Source organism: Vitis riparia, chromosome 19 (assembly GCF_004353265.1).
Source record: "Vitis riparia cultivar Riparia Gloire de Montpellier isolate 1030 chromosome 19, EGFV_Vit.rip_1.0, whole genome shotgun sequence".
NCBI classification, from domain to species: domain Eukaryota; kingdom Viridiplantae; phylum Streptophyta; class Magnoliopsida; order Vitales; family Vitaceae; genus Vitis; species Vitis riparia.
Window position 1 is genome coordinate 2,059,213 of NC_048449.1, and position 18,976 is coordinate 2,078,188.

At 30.9% G+C, this 18,976-nt stretch overlaps 2 protein-coding genes across 2 annotated transcripts; both read right to left on the reverse strand.

Annotated features, from left to right (window-relative positions):
- Positions 1–28: 28 nt before the first annotated feature.
- On the reverse strand, positions 29–2,214 carry LOC117908977 (protein trichome birefringence-like 31). The gene is made up of 5 exons (XM_034822854.1): positions 1,794–2,214; positions 1,161–1,332; positions 868–1,067; positions 633–779; positions 29–542 (listed from the first exon to the last, which is right to left on the reverse strand). Exons 1-5 carry the CDS (start codon positions 2,171–2,173, stop codon positions 179–181), a joined length of 1,263 nt encoding a protein of 420 aa, XP_034678745.1. The 5' UTR covers positions 2,174–2,214; the 3' UTR covers positions 29–178.
- A 3,708-nt stretch (positions 2,215–5,922) lies between these two features.
- Positions 5,923–14,807, reverse strand: LOC117909051 (putative calcium-transporting ATPase 13, plasma membrane-type). Its single transcript, XM_034822955.1, has 3 exons — positions 14,094–14,807; positions 13,993–14,033; positions 5,923–8,833 (listed from the first exon to the last, which is right to left on the reverse strand). Exons 1-3 carry the CDS (start codon positions 14,805–14,807, stop codon positions 5,923–5,925), a joined length of 3,666 nt encoding a protein of 1,221 aa, XP_034678846.1.
- Positions 14,808–18,976: the final 4,169 nt, after the last annotated feature.

The following is an 18,976-nucleotide window of genomic DNA, read 5'->3' on the forward strand; positions in this document are numbered from 1 at the left end:
GCCAAAGGCCTAAGCTCATGAAGGGATGCTACAGATAATAAATTTGATTGTTGTGATGATACCATTCCTCTCTTATTTGCATGTTGAAGACTCGCTCATGTTGGGGAGTTTTGATCCCTAAAATTCGCAGTATGGCCATTAGATCCTCTTGCTTTTATACATGCTCTGCTCTTGATTGTCATTGGGGTGGTAAAAAATTTCGGTAATCTTGTAATAGATATGCATACAAAATTTCATTCCATGTATCAGGAACTCCAGGCAAGCACCAGTGGATGCAGTCTGCATAAGTTTTCGGATCAGATCTCTGCTCCTTCGTTAGGAGCTTGCCCTTCCGTTCAGTAAAAACCGAGGTATGAGCATCTTTCCTGAATTCTGACAACTGGGTAATGTTCAAAAACTTCACGTCAATCTTTAGATCTCGTAACACATCTCCAACTATTTTCATTATTTCAAGATTAGAACCTGTCCCCCAGTATGGACCCTGGATCGGTTTCGTCTCATTGAAGCAGTTCTCATCGCTTCCAGGCTTCCATTCCCAGCTCCTACAATTGAAAACATATATCATGTTCTAGGGTTTCATATCTTTTGCTGTTTTGACGGGTTTGTTCATAGCAATTTTGGGTGAAACTCACCATAGATGTGTAGGAGACATGCTCATGAAAAGTACTTTCTGAGTCAGAGGGTTGATGTTGGAGTCTATCCAATTTGCCCAAGTTTCCAATGCCATTCTGTATGCAGTTGTCACATTGTATTCTTTGACATTGGCATTTGATCCATACCTAGAACAAAAAGCCAAAACATGGCGAGTTCTGTTGAACTGCATCTTCGAACAGGTCAAAATGGTACAAAATGAGGAACTCTACTTACGTCGCATTGATGGTAGGCTTGTACATCCACCATACGTAGCTCTCAAACACCAAAATATCAGCTTTCTTCCATTCTTCGCCGTGTTTTGCTATGGAGTCTAGCCTGACCAGCCGCTTTAGGACAGTGTGATTCGTTGCGTGATCGGAGATGGACTCAGTGATGAAGGGAGCCCAGTAATATTCAATCGAGGCATCGTATTCCTAGAATGAATCCCAGTAAAACCCGAAAAGTTACTAAAATTAGCTGAGAATTGGATAAAACTCTATAGAGGAGAGAGGCAAAGTTTTGGGTACCTTGGCTTTGAAGATCTTCATGGGAGGTATTCTTTCAAGTGATTTCTTTCCATCAGGAATCACAGACTGTACCAAACAGACCAGTGATTCAAACTGGCCTCTCTGTATTGAGTCTCCAACAAACATCAGCCTTTTCCCCCTCAAAATCTCCAATAACTTCTTTGGATTGAACCTAAAATATTTCAAGATCTTCACATCACACAACGAGCAGAAAAATGCCATCATTTCATGAAAATTCTTGAAACAATCTTTTCATTTTTCTAATGGAATGTTTTGTTAAAGTGATGAGATAATCCCGCAATCTGAATGCTTTGAATATAACCTTATTTGATATCTCCAAAAATGTTATACTTTACAAGATATCAGAATTGCTTAAGTTATAAGATAATGAATTAATAATACAAATCAAACCGATTAAGCCAAAACCTTGAAGTCTAAACTTCATGTATGCACGAGACTTAAGTTTATGCTCTTAAATTAAGGCATGATACTTTGTTAAACTATCTTCGATTTAACCCTAAAGTTTACTAAAATCAAATCGGTTAGACACACAAGGTGATTAAACAAATCCATCATTTGTATCTTTGAGATTTGAAATTCCATGCAATGCAATGTTGAAATGCAAGTGTATACCTTGGGAGTTTACAAGCTCTAGGCTGCCACCTCCAATTCTTATACAAAGAATCAGGCCTTCCGTTCCTCTGGCAAGTCACCTGCTTCACCAAGTAAGGGCAGCTCTCCTCTGTATAGAGGGGATATGACTTATTGTCCCACACCCATTGCCCTTCAAACACATTGCACCCTTCATCCATCCTATCTTCCTTAGAAAGAACAACAGGCAGCCTCCTGTGCTCTTCCCTCCCAACTGAGTAAAACAGCTGCTGAATTTGGCTGTGGTTGTTCTTCATGGCATCAAGGACCAGCTGCGCGGTCCCTAGGATGAGAAAAGAGGCCAGTGCCACAGGAAAGAGGGACTGGATCCGACGATCGATGGAGGGTAGTGTCATGATCATTTAGGGCTGCAGCTGGGGATGAAGAAGAAGATGAAAGATTGGCATGTGTGTGCTTTGTTTTGAGAGGACTAGTCTTGAGTCCTAAGCATATGAGGAGGGGAGTGGTCTCGCTGCACCCACCAGTTGGTGATAGGTGAAGTTAGGTGCCATGTTATAGATTGAGTTTTAAGTATGGTCTTGATGGTTAACTGTCTGTTGAAATCTATACCTGATATTCCATTCTCTATGCTTTGATTTGCCTTTCTGTCTGGCTTGATGGCATGCAGACTTTTGTGAAAAATTAAGGATATGTTGACTCTTGTCTGCAAATGAAAGTTTCTTTTCTTTTCAAAGCTACTACAGACAAGGAACAAAGAAGTTCCTTCTTTTTTCCTCCAGTGTTTGGTTGCAAGGAAATTACTCAGGAAGAAAAAAAAAGTTAAGAAAAATGATTTATTTATGTTTAATTTTATTATATAAAAAAATCAAATATAATTTAAATTAGTTATAAATTTATATATTTTAAAATTATTTAATCATTATATAGACAAGTTAAAATAAGTAAAATAAGTTTAAAGTAATATAACTTAAAACTTAATGCATTAGATTCGTTTAATGAGTCTACTATTTTTTAATAAAAATAACTTAAAACTTAAATAATGATCTAATCAATACAAAAAATTTATGAATAAAAATTGGTATAAAATGAGTCTATTGTTTATATATATATATATATATATAGAATTATTATTATTATTTTTAAATTTAACCAAAAAAATAAGTTTTAAATTAAACAAGACTCAATGTATTGGATTCATTAACAACTTTATTAATCTTTAAAACTCAAATAACAAACTATTTAATATCAGAAATTTATGAATAAAAATTAGTTTATAATGCCTTTTTTTTTTTTTCCTTGCATATAGATTTTCTCACTATAAAAATGAACTTCAAATCAAGTGACACTTTATATTAAATTTATTAATGAGTTTAATAATTTTAAAAAATAATATAAAACTAAAAAAAAGACCTAATTATTAAAAAAAATGATATATTATGAGTTATGACTTTATTGTTTCTTCTATACACATAAATATATTTTTTGAGTTAAATAAATTACAAATTAAGTAAGTCATAATTAATAATTTAAATTTGTAATGAATTTTTAATATTTAAGAATAATTTTGAATTCATAAAACTGATGTAATTAATTGCACAACAAATCAAAATATTTTCCAATATTATATTCATATTTCAATACTAAATATGTATATGAAATGAAAGACTGGACTCATTTACATGTTTAAAAAGGTAAATTTTATTCATTATTAATAAAAAAATTTACAAAGATATTAATATTTTTATATTTTTAACATATATTAAAATAGTATATATATATATTTTAAAAAATAGATTTTCTGATTTTATTATAATATTATTATTCATGTTTTACTAAAAAAAATATTTATTTTTAATTTATTTGTAATTACAAAAGTAGTTTTATTTTTTTATTAAAAAAAACTTCAATTAAATTTAACTTATATTATATAAATTGAATTTGTAATGTTTTTTTATAAAACCAAAGCAAAAAATTCATTTTTTAAAACAATTTATCAAAAAAAAAAAATTTTTTGTAAAACATTAAATTTTTTTATTTTTATTTTTTAGCATAAAAACAATTTTTAAAAATAAATTTAGAAAACATGGCCAGCTCCAAAACTTCTCCATATTTCACATGTGCCCCACGTTCTTTTCTCTCACCCAATTCTCTCCTTTGCCCTCACGTGACTCTGACCATGCTTCCCATGTGCCGTGGCTGTGCCTCTCTCCCTCGTGGTCACGCTCCTCATGAGCCAGGGTGGCACAAGGGCCTCCTGCACCCCCACCCAATTACAAAGTCAAATTATTAGAGATTTTCCAAGAACTACGAATAAGGAAATACCAAATAGAGAAATAAATATACAAATTATGAAAAGAAATAAATATACAAATTATGAAAAGATGGTTCTAATCTACAACCTCCGATAAAAGATAATACATTAAAGAAATATATAACAACTCCCAACAAAAGGTTCAATATGCATCCCAACTCTATTAGTGCAAATTTGGCCATTAACATATAACATGCACTAAAGAAATATATTAAAAGTTAGGATATAAATAAAATATTAAAAAAATACTTTAAATAACAAATTAATTATAACTATTTTATAATTGAATGAACATTTTTCATTTAATTGATTAGTAAAAATATATCATAATTTTATTCATAGTGTTTTTAATATTATTAATATATTAAAAATTTATATATTTATCATCATTTATTTTATAATATATCATAATTTTAATATTAAATAGATTTTAAAATTAAACATATTATAATCACATATCACAGTATTATGACGATAATATTTTATATAATTTAATAATGAATGTACACTTATCAAATTTATATTTTTTATTAACATGTACTATATATATATATCAATTTATTAAAGAAAAATAACTTTAAAATGTGTATTATGCTTTTAATTTTATTTCTAAGAGTTTTATTTTATGTTTTTATCAATATGGATATTTTGTGTCAAAATATCCACCGAAATATATTATAATCAAATATTATAATATAATCATTAAATAATATTTAATATAATTTAATAATCAATATACACTTATCAAATTTATATTTTTTATTGACACATATAATATATATATATATATATATATATATATATATATATATATATTTACTCTTGAACCGGAAACGTGCTTTCGGCTGAAATGACGGCTGTCAGGCATCTTTAAACTGTGTGAACACATGCTTGCTGCTTTTGGTGCAGAAACTGCAAAGCTTGAAATATTCTTAAGGCTTAAATCCTCTAATTGGAGGAAGGATTCCTTCACAGTCATCACCATTGTCTGGAAGGTATCTTGTTGAATCATCAGATTCTGCATTAGAATTCTCTTGGGAAAAGCTTGAGCTTCCTTCTTCAAGGATTTTCTGGAAATCTTGAGGGGTCTTATATATATATATATATATATATATTTAATAAAATAACTTTAAAATGTTTATTATATTTTTAATTTTATTTTTAAAAGTTTTATTTTATATTTTTATAAGTTTTATTCAATTTTATATTTATCAATATTTTATGTTAAAATATCCTCGATATATCTATAAAATTAAAATATCGTGATTACCGATATTTTGGCCAGAAAAGGGACCACCATCCCCAACAAAAAAAAGCATGTCACTTGAAATGTGAAAACGGGGAAAATTCAGGTACAGCCTCCAGATCCTCTGTCCTGTGGCCGCCAGACAAGTCCTTTTCAGAAATAAGACTTTTTTATTAAACTGATCTCCAATAGGAAAGCAAACGTGTCGGAATATTACCTCGTTTTACTCACACTGAGTCCTGGAATGTAAATATTTATATATTTTTACGTTTTTAGTAAACAGATAACTGCTCTCAAACCAATTTAAAAAGGGCTGATAGATTCTAAATTGGACATATTTTAATTCATTCACACAAAACAACACAAAGCATACATTCATTATAATAATTAACAACAGTTATTAATTCAACATAGACATCCAATGGCTTGTCTCAGCCTCTATGTGCTGCAGAACAAGACCTTTAGCCCACGTCAAGATAAGTTGACGTGTGCAGATACCAGCCAATAAGTACTTCTTCAGCTGTACCGCAACTCCAGAACTTTCCAAACATTAGCAATTTAGATAATTTAGACATAGCGAGGAATGGTGGGTCTCAAACAGGAATGTAGTTGACGAGGAATCCGATCGGCCAAGATACGGCTGCGACCCCGATACATGCAGCCCATTGTCCCCAGCTCAACCTCTCCGTATCCCCAAATTTCTTCAAAAATTCTACCGCAACGACCTCAAGGACTATGGCTATCCCAATGGTCCCCCAAAACAACTTGTTCTTTTTCTCCAGCTTCTTTGCATTGACCAGATTGAAAACCTGGCATAATGCAGAGATATTGAATATCAAGGTGTTCTTTACCTTCTCGTTAACATGGAAGATTGATTCTCCTTTGAAGTTTAGGGTCAAGCCAACGGCTATCTGATATACTGCTTGGGATAATATATTCCTCCACATTATGTTGGTAATGAGTGGCTGAGTCTGGCTCACAGGTGGCCCCTCCTTGAGATCCTTGGTGGGCTGCTGTGTAGCAAGAGCTATAGCACATAACGTGTCCAGGATCAAAGTCAGCCACAATAAGCTCAGCACATCAAAGAGAACTTCATGGGCTGAAACTACTGCCACAACATTGATTACAAGGGCTGCAAGAGTCGCCGTGAGTTGGAGCTGGATGAATTTCTGGACATTGTAATGAACAAACCTTCCCCACATGAAAACCCTGGCAATAGAATCAAAATTATCATCCAATATGATGATATCTGAGCTCTCCTTTGCAACTTGAGTGCCCTGTATGCCCATACAAAGTCCTATGTCGGCTTCCATTAATGCTGGTGCATCATATGTGCAGTCGCCTGTCACTGCAACCACATGACCTTTCTGTTTCAAGCACTGTACCATAAGATGTTTATCAAAGGGAGAGGATCTAGCCATCACACGAATTTTACCAACTTTCTCCATTCTCTCCTCTGGGGTGTACTTCCGAAATACCTCACCTTCGACCACTACTTCACTGGTCGTGCCTTGATCAGGTCTTAGTATTCCACAATCAGTGGCTATGGCTCTTGCAATGAATATATTATCACCGGTTATCATTTTGACGTCCACTCCAGCGCATCTGCAAGTTTCCACAGCCTCTCTCACTCCTGGTCTACATGGGTCCTCTATCCCCACCAGTCCTATAAGGGTCAGGTTGTCTTCTTTCAGCTTTTTCAGGCCTACCCCAATTCCATGGTCTTCCTCTGGAATTTGTTTATGTGCAAAAGCAATGCAGCGGAGGCTTCTAGAGGCCATGCCTTCAATTATTTGCTCAAATTTCATCCGTTCACCATCATCCAGATCTTTCATGCTTCCAGAAGCGTCATAGTAACTCGAACACATTGCTAGTATCATCTCTGCAGCTCCTTTCCAGTGCACGTGGATTGTGTTATCAGCGTTGCTCCTCATTGAAACCCCACTTCTTTTCTTCTCCGAATTAAAGGGTTCAACATGGAGAATGGTACAACTCAGCTTCGTTGTCTCCATGTCCATATCAAGTTTCCGTACAGCCCATGAAAGAATTGCTTTTTCTATTGGGCTACCAGAGAACTCGAACTTAGATCCTGAAATAGCCCTGTAAACGCTACCAAATGTGTTCAGAGCAACTCCTTGGTGGATGAGGTTGAGAAGATTTGTAGAAATTGAAGAGGAAACTTCAACAGGATCTTGGCCAAGCCAAAACTTTGTCACCTCCATCTGGTTCAGAGTGAGAATGCCTGTTTTGTCAGTACAAATGGTGGTGGCAGAGCCCATGGTCTCACAGGCAGAGAGCTTCCGAACCATAGCCTGGTCAGCCATCATTCCCTCCATTGAAGAGGCAAGAATGAGTGTGACAGCCAACGATAAGCCTTCTGGGATTGCCGCAATCACAATGGTAACTGCGGCCTCAATGATTCTTACCACGGAATTCACCATATCAACAACCTTTGTCTTGCTGCCAATGAACTCCTGATTTCCATTCTCATCTTCTGTATTCCCGGTAAAATAGCGAACCAGCAACACTACAAGCACTAGAAAAGCAACCGCCAAACCAACCTTACCTATTGATGAGGTAAGTTTATGAAGCCTGGCTTGTAAGGGTGTATGCTCATTAGTGTCGCCGCTGATTGTGCTCATCGTCTGGCCCCATGTTGTGTTCATACCAACCGACGTCACAAGCATTCGAGCATATCCATCAGCCACTTTGGTTCCAGACAACAAAAATGGATTCTTGTCGCTATTAACTTCCACGCAGCCACCCTTTCCGGTCATGCTGGATTCATCCACTTGCAGTGAATGCCCGTTCAAGAACAAGCCATCGGCGGGAACTTGGTCACCACTCTTTACGCAAACGACATCTCCAACTACTATGTCAAATATAGAGGTCTGCTGATCACTGCGCCCATTTCGGACGACATCAACTTTGATGTTGTTGCTGACTTTAGACAACCTTTGGAACTGTCTGTTCTGCCAGAAGTTACTCACAGTAGACACAGAAATGACTAGAAGGACGGCAACAAATATGCTTGCACTATCGTACCACCCTTCCTTCAGCCCCTGCTCTTTAATTCCAAAACCGAGAGAGAGTGTTGCACAAAGTAGAAGTACGAGAATGGTGAGATCCTTACAAGCTTCCACCGCGAAGTGGATTAGGCTTTTAGCAGGCTGCCTCTGGTATGTGTTTGAACCGAAAGCTGCCTGTCTGAGAGCAACATCGTCAACAGCACCACCGATTCCATTTTTTATGTCTGTTTTTAAAGCACCAGCCACACCTACTACTCCCCCAGCTACAAGAAGCTGGTCTACGTTTTTCTCCCTCACCATTGCATTGAGACTTGTCTGATCAATGCCTGAGAAGGCATCGGGCTGAACATTGAGGACAACAAAGGAAGGAGTAGTAGCTGAGGCCAAGCGCCTCTTGCTGGGTTTGCTAACGGTGGTTGGCTCATCGAGCATGGGCTCTACGGAATTTGTGTTGGTAAGGAAAATATCGGACATGCTTTGTCACAGAGAAAAGAACAAGGTATGGAGAAAATCTCAGAGACAAAACCATGAACGGTAAGCTACCGGCTTACTCATTATATAGGGCTCTCGGATCCACATGCAAGGGTGGTGAAGACTGAAGTGAACTAGGAGAAGGAAGGCGCTGTGTATTAATGCCTAGCTATTTGGAAATGTCAAAGTACTGTTTCACCTACTTTATGCAAATGCCTACTTTTTGATTGGGAAATGGAATAGAACGTGAATTTGAGGTTCCTCAACCGACTTACAAATTTTGATAAATTTGCCTCTGTTTGACAATGTTTTGAGAATCTTTTTTTTTTTATCTTGTATCATTAATATAAAAATAACGGGGAAGATGTCTTTTACAATATGCTTGGTTGGCCTGTGCCTTTAGTAAAGTCAGTGGCGTGTTAGATGTCTTTTCAAGAGAAAGTGTTTGGTTGACTTGTGCCGTATGTTTTTATAGAGTCTTTCGATGACAGTTTGATCTTTCCAAAAACTGTTTCAAGCCGATAGTACCTTCACTGGCCCTTTCCTGGAGGCTTCAGTCCAAATAAAATAATCAGACAACACATTATCGAAATTCCAAAAATGAACTAAATAGAATCACACTCACATTCTCAAATTTGGATTATTGAAATTTGAATAATTTTAATGATCAATTGGAGGAGTTTAATTTCGAGTCAGCTTTATTGTATAAAATTTCTTAAAAATTTAGAAATCAAAGTTTATTAAATAAAAAATAAAAAAATTAAATAATATAAAATGAGTAATAATAAATTGTGAGAAATTAAAATATTTTTGAGTTTTATTTAAGAATTTATTTAACGAAGTGAAATGGTAAAAATAAGAATAAGTGGCGTGCAAGCCACTAATGGCCCTACAGAGAAGACAGAAAAAAAAAGGGGAAAGAGAAAGGATCAGAGGAGGGATCGCAGAACAAACTCTGGACGTGTGAGACCGTCAGTTAGCTTTGGAATGTTGACCGTCAGAGAAAATATGTGGTAATTTTTATTTAATATTCTTTAAAAAAAATTATAGATTTTATTGTTTGGAGATATAAATATGTATCATTTATATTTTCTTTATGTTATTTGAAATATGATTATTGTTAAAGGTTTTTTATTTTTTTATTTTATGATTTATAGATAATTTATTATTATTTTTATATGTTTGTATTGGTTTAATGGAAGAAAAATTGTTGTATTGGAAATAAACAAATTTGATATGATTAGGGTGTAGACTATGTTTTGATGATATATGAATTATTGTAATATTTGTGGTGATTTAATTAAAGAGAAATTGTTGTGTTTGTCGTTAAAATTATTGAGCAAATATGTTTTCATATATTAAAAATTCTTATTATGTCTTATTCTCTCCATATTTTCTTTCCATATTTCTTTATTATTTATTACATATATATTACTTTTTACAAAAAAAAATTAAATAATTTATTATTTTTTCTAAATGAAAAAAAGTAACATATTGACTTTTCTTTATATTTTAATGTGTAATAGAAATAAAATATTAAAAAATAAATAATTTATTACTTAACACTATTAAACATTAAATTTTTATTTAGAATTAAATAAAATAAATAAATAGCACTATGAGAATAAAACTTGATGAGAACATAAAATTGCTTTTATCCAAATATTAGAATAAAAATGTTATATTTATTGTTCTTAAAGATCCATTTTCAAATATATGATTTTATTTCAAAATTTAGAAAAATTTAGATGTTGATGAATCAAACAATTGGGTCACCACCAACCTATTTAATAAACAATTAGAAACATCCAATCAAGTAACATATTGACTTTTCTTTACATTTTAATGTGTAATAAAAATAAAATATTAAAAAATAAATAATTTATTACTTAACACTATTAAACATTAAATTTTTATTTAGAATTAAATAAAATAAATAAATAGCACTATGAGAATAAAACTTGATGAGAACATAAAATTGCTTTTATCCAAATATTAGAATAAAAATGTTATATTGATTGTTCTTAAAGATCCATTTTCAAATATATGATTTTATTTCAAAATTTAGAAAAATTTAGATGTTGATGAATCAAACAATTGGGTCACCACCAACCCATTTAATAAACAATTAGAAACATCCAATCAAGTAACATATTGACTTTTCTTTACATTTTAATGTGTAATAAAAATAAAATATTAAAAAATAAATAATTTATTACTTAACACTATTAAACATTAAATTTTTATTTAGAATTAAATAAAATAAATAAATAGCAATATGAGAATAAAACTTGATGAGAACATAAAATTGCTTTTATCCAAATATTAGAATAAAAATGTTATATTTATTGTTCTTAAAGATCCATTTTCAAATATATGATTTTATTTCAAAATTTAGAAAAATTTAGATGTTGATGAATCAAACAATTGGGTCACCACCAACCCATTTAATAAACAATTAGAAACATCCCATCAAGGTGTGGTTAATTGAGAAACATTCAATCAATTCCGTCATTCTTACCAAATTGGGAGAGAGAAATAAAAAATAAAAACCTAGTAGATCCTCCCTCTTTTTCATTCTTTTTCTTTTTCTTTTTGAATTTTTATTGGTTCGTGGGTCATTTTCATTGGGATTTTTTTTCAAAGATTAAGGCCCATGCTCCAGTTAAAGGAAGAATTATCTTTTGGGGTAGATGTACCCTAAATTAACAAAAGGTCCATATAACTTTTTAAATTGAGTTGAAGGATATGAAATAGTAACGGACAAATATACCCTTTAAGAACACATATAAAATATTTTATAAAATTAAGTTAAATAATTTTTTTTCAATATTTTTTTTTCAAAAATACTAAATTAAATAAAAGTAGTTTTCAAAAATATTAAATTAATTTTTTTTTCAAAAATATTAAATTAATTTTTTTAAAATATTAAATTAAATAAATTTATTTTTGAAAAATATTAAATTAAATAAAAGTATTTTAAAAAATATTAAATTACACAAAAGTATTTTTTAAAAATATTAAATTAAATAAAAAATATTAAATTAAATAAAAGTATTTTTTAAAAATATTAATTTTTTTTCTCAAAATCAACAAAGGGCATTTTTGGAAATACTGAAGGATGTTATCCTTCAAATCAATTTCCATACTTTCATTGGGTCTTGGGCTCAATTTGAAGAGTTACATGGATCTTTTGTTAATTTTGGGGGCCATCTACCCCCAAAACATAATTCTCCCTTAGTTAAACTAGAGTTAGATAAGATTTGGGCATGCTTTTAGATTTGGTCTTTTGGCCCCCCATCCCCACCATTGATATTGAAACACTTGGTGTGATCTCAATTTTTAAGGGAAGAACCAAATATTTGCCTTGTGGGTTTTGGTTGACACCCACATTCATTAAAAAAAAAAGAAAATCATTAATTTATATGCTTAATAAAAAAAATGTGTGCAGACCAATTAAAACCCAATTATTAAAATTTTTAAAATATTTTTTGGGCTATTTTTATTCTTTAATTAAAAAAAAAAACTAGTCATCTAATTAATTGGACAAGGCCTTTTCAAGATGACAACATCAAATATTTAAATCTCTTAATTTTCAAAGGTGGGACCACTAATTGAAATGAGGCTTGGTCAAAGTTTTTGGCTATAGCTTTAAAGATATTCGTATTCAAGGATGAAAATTATGATGAGGCTTGGTCAAAGTTTTTGGCTATAGCTTTTAATCTTGATGGGGCTTGGACTTTTGGGAATTTTGATATTTATATTGATTTTTTTAATAAAAAATTGTAAAAAATATTCAGAAACCTATTTCTTTCAATAATTTAATATTCAAAAATTGTCTTTTTAAAAAATAACTTGTTGGATTTTACGAGTTGGAAATAATTTTTTAAATTATTATAATTAATTTTTTTAATAATATTAAATACCAAAAGAATTAAATAAAATAAAATTTAAGTGGAATATAAGACAAACATTAGTCTCAAAATGAAGATAAAATTATCTTCAAATATAACATTAAAATAAAAATTATTTAAAAATAATACTAATTTTTTAAAACTTATTTATTTCATTATAATTTACAAATCTTGCGTAAATAGTACCATCTAATCAATGTTCTTTTTATTTTATTTTTCCATGAAAATATTTCAAATCTATTTTCTCTTCTACTTTTTTTTAATTTAATATTTTATATTATGACAAAACCTAATTTTATTTTTAAAATTTTTTTTCATATGCTATACTACCGAGCGAATAGTCGTGTGTTACTCAATCAATATAACAAAGTTTCTACTTAGTAATAAGATTCGTTAAAGTTTATATTTTATTTGTATAAAACAACGTAGTAACCTTAGAATTTGGTTTTATTCAAGAAATATTGAAAATTAAATTTCTTTTTTCTTTAAATGAGTTCTCTACAAAATTCTCAACTTTTTGGAAAAAAAAAAAGTTGAAAAAATATATTTCAAATAATTTAATTTTTTTCTCTGGGCCATTTTTCTTGATTATATACATATTATATTTTTTCTTTTAACTCCGTGTAAGCAAATAAGTAATGAAAAAATGACAAATTTATTAAATTATTCTTCACTAATATACTAGATTGGTGCATTAATACAAAATAATTCATGTTGTGTAGACCCCCTCCCGGGGAAGGAGGGGTTTTTTTTGGGCCATTTTTATTTTGCTATCATGATTACTCTTTTGACCACCCCGGGAATTAGGTTGATGGGGGCGGCTAGATTAGACGGAATGTAGAAAGTAGGTGAGGTTTGGGAATGAAAGGAGTGGGAAGAAAAAAAAAAGGGAGATAGGGGGGAAGTTAGGATGAAGATGAAGCCCAAGGCCCATTTCCAACCCTTAACCCCTTTTCAAAGCCCAAGGTCCATCCCTAAAGGCCGGGATCCTAAACCCTTTTTAACCCATTTTCAAAGCCCATATTTATATATTTTTACGTTTTTAGTAAACAGATAACTGCTCTCAAACCAATTTAAAAAGGGCTGATAGATTCTAAATTGGACATATTTTAATTCATTCACACAAAACAACACAAAGCATACATTCATTCTAATAATTAACAACAGTTATTAATTCAACATAGACATCCAATGGCTTGTCGAAGCCGACCTTTAGCCCACGTCAAGATAAGTTGACGTGTGCAGATACCAGCCAAGAAGTACTTCTTCAGCTGTACCGCAACTCCAGAACTTTCCAAACATTAGCAATTTAGATAATTTAGACATAGCAAGGAATGGTGGGTCTCAAACAGGAATGTACTTGACGAGGAATCCGATCGGCCAAGATACGGCTGCGACCCCGATACATGCAGCCCATTGTCCCCAGCTCAACCTCTCCGTATCCCCAAATTTCTTAAAAAATTCTACCGCAACGACCTCAAGGACTATGGCTATCCCAGTGGTCCCCCAAAACAACTTGTTCTTTTTCTCCAGCTTCTTTGCATTGACCAGATTGAAAACCTGGCATAATGCAGAGATATTGAGTATCAAGGTGTTCTTTACCTTCTCGTTAACATGGAAGATTGATTCTCCTTTGAAGTTTAGGGTCAAGCCAACGGCTATCTGATATACTGCTTGGGATAATATATTCCTCCACATTATGTTGGTAATGAGTGGCTGAGTCTGGCTCACAGGTGGCCCCTCCTTGAGATCCTTGGTGGGCTGCTGTGTAGCAAGAGCTATAGCACATAACGTGTCCAGGATCAAAGTCAGCCACAATAAGCTCAGCACATCAAAGAGAACTTCATGGGCTTCAAGAAGCTGGTCTACCTTTTTCTTCCTCACCATTGCATTGAGACTTGTCTGATCAATGCCTGAGAAGGCATCGGGCTGAACATTGAGGACAACAAAGGAAGGAGTAGTAGCTGAGGCCAGGCGCCATCTCTTGCTGGGTTTGCTAACGGTGGTTGGCTCATCGAACATGGGCTCTACGGAATTTATGTTGGTAAGCAAAATATCGGACATGCTTTGTCACAGAGAAAAGAAAAAGGTATGGAGAAAATCTGAAAGACAAAACGATGAACGGGATTTGGAGCTATCGGCTTCCTCATTATATAGAGCGCGGCCTCTTTCCTTCGGATCAATATGCAAGGGTGGTTAGAGCATTTGGATTAATTGACAAAGTAGTGGGAAAAGGAAAAAGAGAGAGGTTTCGTAAGACGGAGAAAAAACGGGAGAGGTTAGCATTAAGAAAATTTTCTAGGTGAAATTGAAAATTTTCACTAAAAGTGCTTATGATTAATTAATATGTCAAAAGTCAATATTACGTTTTTGTAACTTATGGAGAAAGCAATCTCATGAAGATCTAGAAGTTAGGTTTTGTTTGTTATTTGTTTTTTTTTCCCTTTTGGTGGAAAGAAATTTGGTCAGCTCCATCCTGGGCTTTTTTAACTTCTACACCTAGTTTAAAAAATAATTCTTAAAAAATGGTAATTCCAAAACAAAATTATTAAAATATGCCAATTTGGAAAAAAAATCTTAGAATATGGCAATTACACAACTATTAATAAATTTATTACCACTTTGAAAAATATTTATTGGAGAGACACCTTCCATATTGTTCATATATCAACTATACATGTTAAAAAAAATGAATTTAAAATAAATATGTTTCTTCAAAAAACACTTTTCATAATTTCATAAAATTGAATTTATATTAAAAGTATCTCTTCAAAAACATTTTTTCATAATTTTTTTCATTAATCATATACGTTAAAAAAAAGAATTTATACTAAAGAAATATCATTTTCACAATACCATAAAATCAAATTTATACTTAAGGCGTCTCTTCAAGAGACGTCTTCCATAATTTTCATATTAACCACACGATAAAAAAAAATTGAATTTACATTGAAAATGTCTTTACAATTTCATAAAATTAAATTTATATTGAATGTGACTCAAGAAACACTTTCTATAATTTTTATTTTAGTCATCTATAAAAAAAATAAATTTATATTAAAAGTGTCTTTGAAGAAAACCTTTGAAAATAAATTTAATTTTTTGAAATTATAGAAAGTGTCTTTTGAAAATATATATTTAGTATAAATTCAATTATTTCAATGGATGACTAATATGATCATTCTTGAAGAGACACAATTTAATTTTGTGAAATTGTAGAAAGTGTTTCTTAACGAGACATCTTTAGTATAAATTTAATTTTTATATTACACAACCGATATGAAAAATGTGAAATTGAGAGATATTTTTAATATAAATTTGATTTTATAAAATTATAAAATAATAAAATATATCTCTTGAAAATATATTTTTAATGTAAATTAAATTTCTTTTAACGTGCATCATGAAGATGTCGAGACAACGTTTGGTTGACCTGTGCCTTTGTTTTTATAGTCTTCTCATGGTCCTTTCTTTTGGACGCTTCAGCGGCAAAATCGAGTTCACGGGATGCCAGAAATCATTTCCAAATAAAATAATCAGACAACACATTATCGAAATTCCAAAAATAAACTAAATAGAATCACACTCACATTCTCAAATTTGAATTATTGAAATTTGAATAATTTTAATGATCAATTGGAGGAGTTTAATTTCGAGTCGTATAAAATTTCTTAAAAATTTAGAAATCAAAGTTTATAAAATAATAATAATAATAATAATAATTAAATAATATAAAATGAGTAATAATAAATTGTGAGAAATTAAAATATTTTTTAGTTTTATTTAAGAATTTATTTAATGAAGTGAAATAGAAAAAATAATAATAATGTAATAAAATTGGTCAAAATATGGCGTGCAAGTAACTTATAATGGCCCTATAGAGAGAACAAAAAAAGAGAAAATGAGAAAAGGACATAGAAGGGATCATAGAACAAACTCGTGGACAATAAAATTATTATTAAGCATATCAGGAATAAATAAATTTTATATGATTAGGGTATAGATTATGTTTGATGATATATGAATTATTGTGAATTTTCTTTAATATTTATGATGATTTAATTAAAGAGAAATTGCTGTGTTTATTGGTGGAATTATTGTGAATTTATATGCTTCTTAGAATTCGTTTGATAGTGATTCTAAGAAACAATTTTAATATTTATAACAATTAAAAATTTTTATTTTTCAAGTATTGGGCATACACTCCTTTTGTTCCTCGTAAAGCATTGTTATCAGTACTAAATGAGGAGAAAGAATAAGAGGAGTGTCATAGAAAACCTTATCATAGAAATGCATCGCTCAATACTTCTAATCCATTTCTAATCAAAGTTCATTTTTTTTAGAATTAATAACAAAATGCTCAACTAATATGAATTAATAACACATCAATCCATAGGCTTCATTTTTCAACATGAAATTGGTGGCCTCATTAGCTATAAGTGCTACATTTAAAATTTATTTTCCTTAAACGTTGACGGGAAACTTATGTAAGTTGAGTCCCATCAAGCTTATTAGTCTAAAGTCTTTCAAGACTTTTTGGACCCTCTTTCTTTGGGATTAACACCAAAAACTTAGTGTTGGGCTTCTTTCAAACTTGTTTATGAAGCTATATGAAAAAACCCATCATCTTATTCTTCACATAATCTCATTGAACTGTCAAAAGACCATAAAAAATCCATCTAGACTTCGATCTTTAAGTCTGACAAAGTATTGAGCACTTTTTCCTTTGAGAACATCTCCAACTTTTCTCCTTCAGGTAGGTCTCCAATCCCCTAGATTAGATAGTCTGCCGACCAGCCTTTCCTCTATATTATTACTATCATAGGTTAGTCAATCCCATTAACTTCAATCTTTGTCAAAATATTGCTTCTATTACAGTAGTTTTGTGGAAGAATATAGTATTTTTACTATCCTCCTTTAACCAAATCTCCCTTTTCTGTCTCCAGGAGGCTTCTTCCATGAGTGCACATTTTCAATATTCCTCCACCCATTAGTTAAACATGTGATTTCTCGATAAGCTTTTGGAACACCTGATATCCCATATATGAACCTGATATTTTCAAGAAATTATTTTATTTTTATTTTCAAGAGAACTGCAACATCCAAAAATCTATGGTGAAGCTAATTATATTTTTATTTTTTTTAATTTTATTTTGCTTGTGTAGAGTGTCACTATTATAACCCCAAATCCTTTTACCATCGTATAACTCTAATATGAATAATTTTTTCTATTAAATCTCACACTAATATAATTTTTTATGCTTGTTTTTAAAATTTTATTTTAAGTTAAAAAAAAACACAGTAGACGGTTCTTTGGCGTGTTATAAAAATAAGGGTATGTAATAAGTTGTTTTAAATAATAAAAAGCAAAAATATATATATATATATTTGGATAAATTATTTTTTAAAACTATTTTTTTGTATAAATATGCATTTCTAAAATTATTAATTTTTCATAAAATATAGGTATGTTATAAATGTATTATACTTGTTATACAAATATATTGATATTATGATATATTATGACAAAACCTAATTTTTATTTTTTTTATTTTTTCATATGCTATACTACCAAGTGAATAGTAGTATGTTACTCAATCGATGAGTGCTAAGGAAAAATAACTAATCATTCGGGTAACAAAGTTTTTACTTAGTAATAAGAATTATTAAAGTTTATATTTTATTTGTATAAAACAATGTAGTAAGTTAGTAACCTCAGAGTTTGGTTTTATTCAAGAAATATTGAAAATTAAATTTTTTTTTTTTTTAATGAGTTCTCTACAAAATTCTCAACTTTTTGAAAAAAAAAAGTTGAAAAAATATATTTCAAATAATTTAATTTTTATAATAAAATAAGAAAAATTATATAATTTTTTTCTTGGGGCCATTTTTCTTGATTATATACATATTATCTTTTTTCTTTTAACTCTACATAAGCAAATGAGTAATGAAAAAATGACAAATTTATTAAATTATTCTTCACCAATATACTAGATTGGTGCATTAATACAAAATAATTCATGATGTTAATAAAAAATAATACAATACTATGGACCCCGCATTTCAGCTTATGCGCTTCCACTCGATGGCAAGCTCGATTTTTTTTTTGTTTGAAAATGATTTTATTTATTAAAAAATGATTTGGAGTCGCCACTTATTTTTGTTTTATTTTTAAGAGGATAAATAAAATAAGAAAGAAAACCCTAAGTGTGACTTATTATTTTGGAAAAGGT

What these genes read in the sequence shown, in the direction of transcription:
- LOC117908977 (XM_034822854.1), bottom strand. Translation starts at nt 2,173, where the DNA reads ATGATCATGACACTACCCTCCATCGATCGTCGGATCCAGTCCCTCTTT. An exon ending in AGAGCTTGTAAACTCCCAAG is followed by an intron (nt 1,333 to 1,793) that starts GTATACACTTGC and finishes GAAATATTTTAG; the next exon opens with GTTCAATCCAAAGAAGTTAT. An exon ending in ATGTCTCCTACACATCTATG is followed by an intron (nt 543 to 632) that starts GTGAGTTTCACC and finishes TTTCAATTGTAG; the next exon opens with GAGCTGGGAATGGAAGCCTG.
- LOC117909051 (XM_034822955.1), bottom strand. Translation starts at nt 14,807, where the DNA reads ATGTCCGATATTTTGCTTACCAACATAAATTCCGTAGAGCCCATGTTC. An exon ending in TCCTCGTCAAGTACATTCCT is followed by an intron (nt 14,034 to 14,093) that starts GTTTGAGACCCA and finishes ATGTTTGGAAAG; the next exon opens with TTCTGGAGTTGCGGTACAGC. An exon ending in GAAGAAGTACTTCTTGGCTG is followed by an intron (nt 8,834 to 13,992) that starts GTATCTGCACAC and finishes TCTGTGACAAAG; the next exon opens with CATGTCCGATATTTTCCTTA.